This window comes from Mytilus trossulus, chromosome 6 (genome assembly GCF_036588685.1).
Source record: "Mytilus trossulus isolate FHL-02 chromosome 6, PNRI_Mtr1.1.1.hap1, whole genome shotgun sequence".
Lineage (NCBI taxonomy): Eukaryota > Metazoa > Mollusca > Bivalvia > Mytilida > Mytilidae > Mytilus > Mytilus trossulus.
This window is the reverse complement of record NC_086378.1, coordinates 462,323-474,580: the sequence shown is the minus strand read 5'-3', so window position 1 is coordinate 474,580 and position 12,258 is coordinate 462,323. Positions and strand designations below refer to the sequence as shown.

Here is a 12,258-nt window from a genome sequence, read left to right as displayed (position 1 = left end):
TTGGTTGACCTTTTTGCAGACACCACAATTAGCTGGTTGATCTTTTTGCAGACACTACCATGAGTTGGTTGATCGTTTTACAGACACAACCATGAGTTGGTCAACCTTTTTGCAGACACAACCATGAGTTGGTTGACCTTTTTGCAGACACCACAATTAGCTGGTTGATCTTTTTGCAGACACTACCATGAGTTGGTTGATCGTTTTACAGACACAACCATGAGTTGGTCAACCTTTTTGCAGACACAACCATGAGATGGTCGACCTTTTTGCAGACACCACAATTAGCTGGTTGATCTTTTTGCAGACACCACCATTAGTTGGTTGATCTTTTTGCAGACACTACCATGAGTTGGTCGACCTTTTTGCAAACAACGCCATGAGTTGGTTGATATTTTGCAGACACCACCATGAGTTGGTAAACCTTTTTTGCAGACACCACCATGAGCTGGTCGACCTTTTTACAGACACAACCATGAGTTGATTGATCATTTTACAGACACTACCATGAGTTGGTTGACCTTTTTGAAGACACAACTATGAGTTGTTTGACTTTTTTGCAGACACACAGCACCATGATTGGAAGAAATATTTGCAGACACTATCATGAGTTTGTTGATCTTTTTGCAGACACCACCATGACTTGGTTGATCGTTTTACAGACACCACCATGAGTTGGTTCACCTTTTTGCAGACACCACAATGAGTTGGTTGACCATTTTGCAGACACACATCACCATGAGTGGTCAATATGTTTGCAGAGTCCAACATGAAATGGTTGATCTTTTTTTAGACACCACAATGAGTTGGTCGACCTTTTTTGCAAACGCCACCATGATTTGGTCGACCTTTTTTGCAAACGCCACCATGATTTGGTCGACCTTTTTTGCAAACGCCACCATGATTTGCTCGACCTTTTTGCAGACACCACCATGAGATGGTCGACCTTTTTGCAAACACTACCATGAGTTGGTTGACCTCTTTGCAGACACCACCATGATTTGCTCGACCTTTTTGCAGACACCACCATGAGATGGTCGACCTTTTTGCAAACACCACAATTTGTTGGTTGACTTTTTTGCAGACACCACCACGAGTTGGTTGACCTCTTTGCAGACATCACCATGATTTGGTCGACCTTTTTGCAGACACCACCGTGAGATGGTCGACCTTTTTGCAAACACCACAATTTGTTGGTTGACTTTTTTGCAGACACCACCACGAGTTGGTTGACCTCTTTGCAGACATCACAATGATTTGGTTGACCTTTTTGCAGACACCACCATGAGTTGATAGACCTTTTTGCAGACACCACAATGAGATGGTCGACCTTTTTGCAGACATCACCATAATTTGGTCGACCTTTTTGCAGACACCAACATGAGTTGATAGACTTTTTTGCAGACACCACAATGAGTTGGTTGATCGTTTACAGACACTACCATGAGTTGGTCGACCTTTTTGCAGACACCACAATGAGTTGGTCGACCTTTTTGCAGATACCACCATGAGTTGGTTAATCGTTTTACAGACACCACCATTAGTTAGTCGACCTTTTTGCAGACACAAACATTAGTGGGTTGACCTTTTTGCAGACACCACCATCTGTGGTCAAACTTTTTGCAGACACAACCATGAGTTCGTTGAGTGGTCAAAATGTTTGCAAAATCCAACATGAAATGGTTGATCTTTTTGCAGACACAACCATGAGTGGGTCGACCTTTTTTGCAGACACCACCATGAGTTGGTTGACTTTCTTTCAGACACCACCATGCTTTGCTCGAACTATTTCACAGACAACACCATGAGATGGTCGACCTTTTTGCAGACACAATCATGAGTTGGTTGACCTTTTTGCAAATTACACCATGAGTTGTTTGATCGTTTTACAGACACAACCATAAGTTGGTCGACCTTTTTTGCAGACACCACTATGAGTTGGTTGATTTTTTTTTGCAAAAACCGCAATTTGTTGGTTGACTTTTTTGCAGACACCACCATGAGTTGGTCGACTTTTTTGCAGACACCACCATGAGTTGATATACTTTTTTGCAGACACCACAATGAGATGGTCGACCTTTTTACAGACATCACCATGATTTGGTCGACCTTTTTGCAGACACCACCATGAGATGGTCGACCTTTTTGCAAACACCACAATTTGTTGGTTGATTTTTTTGCGGACATCACCATGATTTGGTCGACCTTTTTTTCAGACACCATCATGAGTTGATACTCTTTTGCAGACACCACCATGAGTTGAAAGACCTTTTTGCAGATACTACCATGAGTTGGTTAATCGTTTTACAGAGACACAACCATGAGTTCGTTGATCGGTTTACACACTACTATGAGTTGGTCGACCTTTTTGCAGACACAACCATGAATTGGTTGACCATTTTTGCAGACACAACCATGAGTTGGTTGATCGTTTTACAGACACTACCATGAGTTGGTCGACATTTTTGCAGACACAACTACGAGTTGGTTGACTTTTTTCAGACACACATCACCATGATTGGAAGAAATTTTTGCAGACACTATCTTGAGTTGGTTGATCTTATATGAGACACCACCATGACTTGGTTGATCGTTTTACAGACATCACCATGAGTTGGTCGACCTAAGATAATGACCAAAATTAGCAAAATGTCCTTAAAATTACCAATTCAGGGGCAGCAACCTAACAACGGGTTGTCGATTCATCTGATAATTTCAGGGCATATAGATCTTGACCTGATAAACAATTTTATCGACTGTCAGATTTGCTCTAAATGCTTTGGTTTTAGAGTTATAAACCAAAAACTGCATTTTACCCCTATGTTCTATTTTTAGCCGTGGCGGCCATCTCGGTTGGTTGGCCGGGTCACCGGACACAATTTGTAACCATGATACCCCAATGATGATTGTGGCCAAGTTTCGTTAAATTTTGCACAGTAGTTTCAGAGGAGATTTTTGTGAAAGTTCACGAAGAGGGACAACTGACGACAGACAACGACAGACGTCAAGTGATGAGAAAAGCTCACTTGGCCCTTCAGGTCAGGTGAGCCAAAAAATTTAAATAGCATTGCCAGACGTCAAAGTTATTTGGACTAGATACCACCATGAGTTGGTTGACCTTTTTGAAAACACTACCATGAGTTGGTTGACGTTTTTCACAGACACCACCATGAGTTGGTTGACGTTTTTCACAAGACACAACCATGAGTTGGTTGTCGTTTTTTCACAGACACCACCATGAGTTGATTGACCTTTTACAGACACCACCATTTCAAAGCAATTCCATCAATGTTCGAGAATGACTGGATTTGTTCTTATATGAGCTACATACTGGGTGCCGAATGTCGAGCAGGATCTGCTTACTATTACATAGCACCTGCAATCAACCCTGAATTTTGGTGGTTTTGTGTTGTGCAGTCATTTTTTTGCCATGACATGGACAGTTTTTTTGTAATAACTTTTTTCCGATGTTGTCAGTATAGTTTTGGTTTGTGCCCTTTGAACTTAAGGACGCTTAACTATGGCAACAGAATACACATGCTCGAAAATCCTTTCTGTGATTGGACAAAATGTTGTCATGGTGGGTGATTTGGTTGTGTTTGAAAAAACGTCTCGTTAATTATATCGTGATGGAAAGCAAGTGAAAAACTATAATTAGTTGAACTAGATCTTACAAAGATTTATATTTCTATTAAAATAATTGTTTCTCTAGTAGCTCTTTGCATCCATGACATCTGTTTATTCGGGACAATTATATAATTTTCAATGTAAACTTTGTTGTACGAACGTACATGACTTTTAGACAGCACCTACGCATGTGAGATTTCCGAGGGGTTTTGGTGAATGTAAACAGAAAGATACGAGGACCTAGGATTCTCAACACAAACAGAAAAAGCATTGATTAAATGGAAAATCCAAATGATAGTTTTAAACATATACTCAAATTAAAATAGGTCGGATATCTTTTTAAAGATAGTTCTTGTTAAAGATAAAGGATGCCAAGTAATTGCAAAGTTCATACTGCTCCTTTGGGAAACTAATAAAAATAAAATTGCATTTAAACATATTTCTATTATATTTAAAAATTGCTGAAACAGTATAGTAACTGTTAATATCACATGAACATTATAAGTGTAAATATCACACCATCCTAGTCATGGTTGTAGAGTTAATCTGTTTCTCTTTACTTTCCAGCACCTAATAAAGAGATAAAAAAGAGTTTATACAATTTCTCTTTAGTTACGGAGAATTGCTAATATTTGACATACATTATGTATTCTTATCCCTAGGAAGAAAGACTAAATGTCACTCACTTGATATTTTTGTTTACAATTGATGCATAAAATAATGCATTAGTTTCAGAGATATAAGCCAAAACCTGCATTTTACTCATAGGTTCTATTTTTTACTTTTAAAAATGTCCCGTACAAGTCAGGAATATGGCCATTGTTATATCATAGTTCATTTCCATGTGTGTTACATTTTAACTTTGTGTTTTGTTGTGTCGTTTGTTTTCTCTTAATTTTGAGTGTTAATTCATATTACTATAGGACGTGTCACAGTAATTATCTATCTCAAATTCATGTATTTGGTTTTGATGTTATATTTGTTATTCTCATAGGATTTTAGTTTGTTACCCCGATTTTGTTTTTTGTCCATGGATTTACGAGTTTTGAAAAGCAGTATAATACTGTTGCCTTTATTAACTATGTTGGCCATGTTAGTTAGCAGGCCAGGTCACTGAAAACATTTTTTTAAAATAGATACCCTTATGATGATTGTGGATATAAAGTTGGATTAAATTGTCTTAGTAGTTTCAGAGAACATTTTGTAAAAGATTACAAATATTTACAAAATTGTTAAAAATTGAATTTAAAGGGCAATACTTACTAGCACATGTACCAGCATTGAGGGTGATATCATCAATAGCAAGGTCACCTCTATATGAACTACCTCTGATTCCATCTATCATGATCTGAAGAAAAAAAGACAATATCTAAAATATGCAAAAATACTAGTCAAAATTTCTGGCTTTAAAGATTTGTTTTTGGTGTGATAACATTGTGTGAGAGAATTTGATGTTTGTTTTACCAAGGTTCATTTGAACCCACTTTATGAAAATACCAATGTTCCAAGAATTACCAATGTACCAATGTACAAAGAATTACCAATGTATCAATGTACCAAGAATAACCAATGTATCAATGTACCAAGAAATACCAATGTATCAATGTACCAAGAATTACCAATGTATCAATGTACCAAGAAATACCAATATATCAATGTACCAAGAATTACCAATGTATCAATGTACCAAGAAATACCAATGTACCAATGTAACAAGAATTACTTATGTACCAATGTACCAAGAAATACCAATGTATCAAGAAATACCAATGTACCAAGAATTACCAATGTATCAATGTATCAAGAATTACCAATGTATCAATGTACCAAGAAATACCAATGTATCCATGTACCAAGAATTACTAATGTATCAATGTACCAAGAAATACCAATGTAACAAGAATTACCAATGTACCAAGAATTACTAATGTATCAATGTACCAAGAATTACCAATGTATCAATGTACCAAGAATTACCAATGTATCAATGTAACAAGAATTACCAATGTATCAATGTACCAAGAAATACCAATGTATCAATGTAACAAGAATTACCAATGTACCAATGTACCAAGAATTACTAATGTACCAATGTACCAAGAATTACCAATGTACCAATGTACCAAGAATTACCAATGTATCAATGTAACAAGAAATACCAATGTATCAATGTACCAAGAAATACCAATGTATCAATGTAACAAGAAATACCAATGTATCAATGCACCAAGAATTACCAATGTATCAATGTAACAAAAAATACAAATGTATCAATGTACCAAGAATTACCAATGTATCAATGTAACAAGAATTACCAATGTATCAATGTACCAAGAATTACCAATGTATCAATGTAACAAGAATTACCAATGTATCAAGAATTACCAATGTACCAATGTATCAATGTACCAAGAAATACCAATGTATCAATGTACCAAGAATTACCAATGTATCAATGTAACAAGAATTACCAATGTATCAATGTACCAAGAAATACCAATGTATCAATGTACCAAGAATTACCAATGTACCAAGAATTACCAATGTATCAATGTACCAAGAATTACCAATGTATCAATGTAACAAGAATTACCAATGTATCAATGTAACAAGAATTACCAATGTGTCAAGAATTACCAATGTATCAAGAATTACCAATGTACCAATGTATCAATGTACCAAGAAATACCAATGTATCAATGTACCAAGAATTACCAATGTATCAATGTTACAAGAATTACCAATGTATCAATGTACCAAGAATTACCAATGTATCAATGTAACAAGAAATACCAATGTATCAATGTACCAAGAATTACCAATGTATCAATGTAACAAGAAATACAAATGTATCAATGTACCAAGAAATACAAATGTATCAATGTAACAAGAATTACCAATGTATCAATGTAACAAGAATTACCAATGTATCAATGTACCAAGAATTACCAATGTACCAATGTAACAAGAATTACCAATGTATCAATGTAACAAGAATTACCAATGTATCAATGTAACAAGAATTACCAATGTACCAAGAATTACCAATGTATCAATGTACCAAGAATTACCAATGTATCAATGTAACAAGAAATACCAATGTATCAATGTACCAAGAAATACCAATGTATCAATGTACCAAGAATTACCAATGTATCAATGTAACAAGAATTACCAATGTACCAATGTACCAAGAATTACCAATGTATCAATGTACCAAGAAATACCAATGTATCAATGTACCAAGAAATACCAATGTATCAATGTACCAAGAATTACCAATGTATCAATGTAACAAGAAATACCAATGTATCAATGTACCAAGAATTACTAATGTATCAATGTACCAAGAATTACCAATGTACCAATGTACCAATGTAAAAAGAATTACCAATGTACCAAGAATTACCAATGTACCAATGTACCAAGAAATACCAATGTATCAATGTAACAAGAATTACCAATGTATCAATGTAACAAGAATTACCAATGTACCAAGAAATACCAATGTACCAAGAATTACCAATGTACCAATGTACCAAGAATTACCAATGTATCAATGTACCAAGAAATACCAATGTACCAATGTACCAATAAATATCAATGTATCAATGTAACAAGAATTACCAATGTATCAATGTAACAAGAAATACCAATGTATCAATGTACCAAGAAATACCAATGTATCAATGTAACAAGAATTACCAATGTAACAAGAATTACCAATGTATCAATGTAACAAGAATTACCAATGTATCAATGTAACAAGAATTACCAATGTATCAATGTAACAAGAATTACCAATGTATCAATGTACCAAGAAATACCAATGTATCAATGTACCAAAAAATACCAATGTATCAATGTAACAAGAAATACCAATGTACCAATGTAAAAAGAATTACCAATGTATCAATGTACCAATAAATATCAATGTATCAATGTAACAAGAATTACCAATGTATCAATGTACCAATAAATATCAATGTATCAATGTAACAAGAATTACCAATGTATCAATGTACCAAGAATTACCAATGTATCAATGTACCAATAAATATCAATGTATCAATGTAACAAGAATTACCAATGTATCAATGTAACAAGAAATACCAATGTATCAATGTACCAAGAAATACCAATGTACCAATGTACCAATAAATATCAATGTATCAATGTAACAAGAATTACCAATGTATCAATGTAACAAGAAATACCAATGTATCAATGTAACAAGAAATACCAATGTATCAATGTACCAAGAATTACCAATGTATCAATGTAACAAGAATTACCTATGTACCAATGTACCAAGAATTACCAATGTACCAATGTAACAAGAAATACCAATGTATCAATGTAACAAGAAATACCAATGTATCAATGTACCAAGAATTACCAATGTATCAATGTAACAAGAATTACCTATGTACCAATGTACCAAGAATTACCAATGTACCAAGAATTACCAATGTACCAATGTACCAAGAATTACTAATGTATCAATGTACCAAGAATTACCAATGTACCAATGTATCAATGTACCATGAAATACCAATGTACCAATGTACCAAGAATTACTAATGTATCAATGTATCAAGAAATACCAATGTACCAAGAATTACCAATGTATCAATGTACCAAGAAATACCAATGTAACAAGAAATACCAATGTATCAATGTACCAAGAATTACCAATGTATCAATGTAACAAGAATTACCAATGTATCAATGTAACAAGAAATACCAATGTACCAATGTAAAAAGAATTACCAATGTACCAAGAATTACCAATGTACCAATGTACCAAGAAATAGCAATGTATCAATGTAACAAGAATTACCAATGTATCAATGTAACAAGAATTACCAATGTACCAATGTACCAAGAAATACCAATGTACCAATGTACCAAGAATTACCAATGTATCAATGTACCAAGAAATACCAATGTATCCATGTACCAAGAATTACCAATGTACCAATGTACCAAGAATTACCAATGTACCAATGTACCAAGAATAACCAATGTATCAATGTAACAAGAATTACCAATGTACCAAGAAATACCAATGTACCAAGAATTACCAATGTATCAATGTACCAAGAAATACCAATGTACCAATGTACCAATAAATATCAATGTATCAATGTAACAAGAATTACCAATGTATCAATGTACCAAGAAATACCAATGTATCCATGTACCAAGAATTACCAATGTATCAATGTATTACTAATGTATCAATGTACCAAGAAATACCAATGTATCAATGTACCAAGAATAACCAATGTACCAATGTACCAAGAATTACCAATGTATCAATGTACCAAGAATAACCAATGTATCAATGTAACAAGAATTACCAATGTACCAAGAAATACCAATGTATCAATGTAACAAGAATTACCAATGTACCAAGAATTACCAATGTATCAATGTACCAAGAATTACCAATGTATCAATGTAACAAGAATTACCAATGTATCAATGTACCAAGAATAACCAATGTATCAATGTAACAAGAATTACCAATGTACCAATGTACCAAGAAATACCAATGTATCAATGTAACAAGAATTACCAATGCACCAAGAATTACTAATGTATCAATGTAACAAGAATTACCAATGCACCAAGAATTACTAATGTATCAATGTAACAAGAATTACCAATGTATCAATGAAACAAGAATTACTAATGTACCAATGTACCAAGAAATACCAATGTATCAATGTAACAAGAATTACCAATGTACCAATGTAACAAGAATTACTAATGTATCAATGTAACAAGAATTACCAATGTACCAATGTAACAAGAATTACCAATGTACCAATGTACCAAGAATTACCAATGTATCCATGTACCAAGAATTACCAATGTATCAATGAAACAAGAATTACTAATGTACCAATGTACCAAGAATTACCAATGTATCAATGTAACAAGAATTACCAATGTATCAGTGTACCAAGAATTACCAATGTATCAATGTAACAAGAATTACCAATGTACCAAGAATTACCAATGTACCAAGAATTACCAATGTATCAATGTAACAAGAATTACCAATGTACCAAGAAATACCAATGTACCAAGAAATACCAATGTACCAAGAATTACCAATGTATCAATGTACCAAGAATTACCAATGTATCAATGTAACAAGAATTACTAATGTACCAATGTACCAAGAAATACCAATGTACCAATAATTACCAATGTACCAATGTACCCAGAATTACCAATGTATCCATGTACCAAGAATTACCAATGTATCAATGTAACAAGAATAACTAATGTATCAATGTACCAAGAATTACCAATATACCAATGTAACAAGAATTACTAATGTACCAATGTACCAAGAATTACCAATGTATCAATGTACCAAGAAATACCAATGTACCAAGAATTACCAATGTATCAATGTAACAAGAATAACTAATGTATCAATGTACCAAGAATTACCAATGTACCAATGTAACAAGAATTACTAATGTACCAATGTACCAAGAATTACCAATGTACCAATGTACCAAGAATTACCAATGTATCAATGTAACAAGAATTACTAATGTACCAATGTACCAAGAATTACCAATGTATCAATGTACCAAGAAATACCAATGTATCAAGAAATACCAATGTACCAAGAATTACCAATGTACCAATGTACCAAGAATTACCAATGTATCAATGTAACAAGAGTTACCAATGTACCAATGTACCAAGAAATACAAATGTATCAATGTACCAAGAATTACCAATGTACCAATGTACCAAGAAATACCAATGTATCAATGTACCAAGAAATACAAATGTATCAATGTACCAAGAATTACCAATGTACCAATGTAATAAGAGTTACCAATGTACCAATGTACCAAGAAATACCAATGTACCAATGTAACAAGAATTACCAATGTACCAATGTACCAAGAAATACCAATGTATCAATGTAACAAGAATTACCAATGTATCAATGTACCAAGAAATACCAATGTATCAATGTAACAAGAAATACCAATGTATCAATGTACCAAGAATTACCAATGTATCAATGTAACAAGAAATACAAATGTATCAATGTACCAAGAAATACAAATGTATCAATGTAACAAGAATTACCAATGTATCAATGTAACAAGAATTACCAATGTATCAATGTACCAAGAATTACCAATGTACCAATGTAACAAGAATTACCAATGTATCAATGTAACAAGAATTACCAATGTATCAATGTAACAAGAATTACCAATGTACCAAGAATTACCAATGTATCAATGTACCAAGAATTACCAATGTATCAATGTAACAAGAAATACCAATGTATCAATGTACCAAGAAATACCAATGTATCAATGTACCAAGAATTACCAATGTATCAATGTAACAAGAATTACCAATGTACCAATGTACCAAGAATTACCAATGTATCAATGTACCAAGAAATACCAATGTATCAATGTACCAAGAAATACCAATGTATCAATGTACCAAGAATTACCAATGTATCAATGTAACAAGAAATACCAATGTATCAATGTACCAAGAATTACTAATGTATCAATGTACCAAGAATTACCAATGTACCAATGTACCAATGTAAAAAGAATTACCAATGTACCAAGAATTACCAATGTACCAATGTACCAAGAAATACCAATGTATCAATGTAACAAGAATTACCAATGTATCAATGTAACAAGAATTACCAATGTACCAAGAAATACCAATGTACCAAGAATTACCAATGTACCAATGTACCAAGAATTACCAATGTATCAATGTACCAAGAAATACCAATGTACCAATGTACCAATAAATATCAATGTATCAATGTAACAAGAATTACCAATGTATCAATGTAACAAGAAATACCAATGTATCAATGTACCAAGAAATACCAATGTATCAATGTAACAAGAATTACCAATGTAACAAGAATTACCAATGTATCAATGTAACAAGAATTACCAATGTATCAATGTAACAAGAATTACCAATGTATCAATGTAACAAGAATTACCAATGTATCAATGTACCAAGAAATACCAATGTATCAATGTACCAAAAAATACCAATGTATCAATGTAACAAGAAATACCAATGTACCAATGTAAAAAGAATTACCAATGTATCAATGTACCAATAAATATCAATGTATCAATGTAACAAGAATTACCAATGTATCAATGTACCAATAAATATCAATGTATCAATGTAACAAGAATTACCAATGTATCAATGTACCAAGAATTACCAATGTATCAATGTACCAATAAATATCAATGTATCAATGTAACAAGAATTACCAATGTATCAATGTAACAAGAAATACCAATGTATCAATGTACCAAGAAATACCAATGTACCAATGTACCAATAAATATCAATGTATCAATGTAACAAGAATTACCAATGTATCAATGTAACAAGAAATACCAATGTATCAATGTAACAAGAAATACCAATGTATCAATGTACCAAGAATTACCAATGTATCAATGTAACAAGAATTACCTATGTACCAATGTACCAAGAATTACCAATGTACCAATGTAACAAGAAATACCAATGTATCAATGTAACAAGAAATACCAATGTATCAATGTACCAAGA

General features: G+C 33.1%; 1 protein-coding gene across 5 annotated transcripts in view; it reads right to left on the bottom strand.

Annotated features, from left to right (window-relative positions):
* Positions 1 to 4,051: 4,051 nt before the first annotated feature.
* Positions 4,052 to 12,258, bottom strand: part of LOC134720545 (MAM and LDL-receptor class A domain-containing protein 1-like) — a 117,755-nt gene continuing 109,548 nt past the window's right edge. For all 5 annotated transcript variants that reach the window (XM_063582856.1, XM_063582858.1, XM_063582857.1 and 2 more), the window contains 2 exons: positions 4,891 to 4,975; positions 4,052 to 4,197 (listed from right to left, as the gene is read on the bottom strand). In XM_063582856.1, the coding sequence (XP_063438926.1) occupies positions 4,184 to 4,197; positions 4,891 to 4,975 (99 nt within the window). In that variant the 3' untranslated portion in view covers positions 4,052 to 4,183. The remainder of the gene's footprint in view (positions 4,198 to 4,890; positions 4,976 to 12,258) is intronic.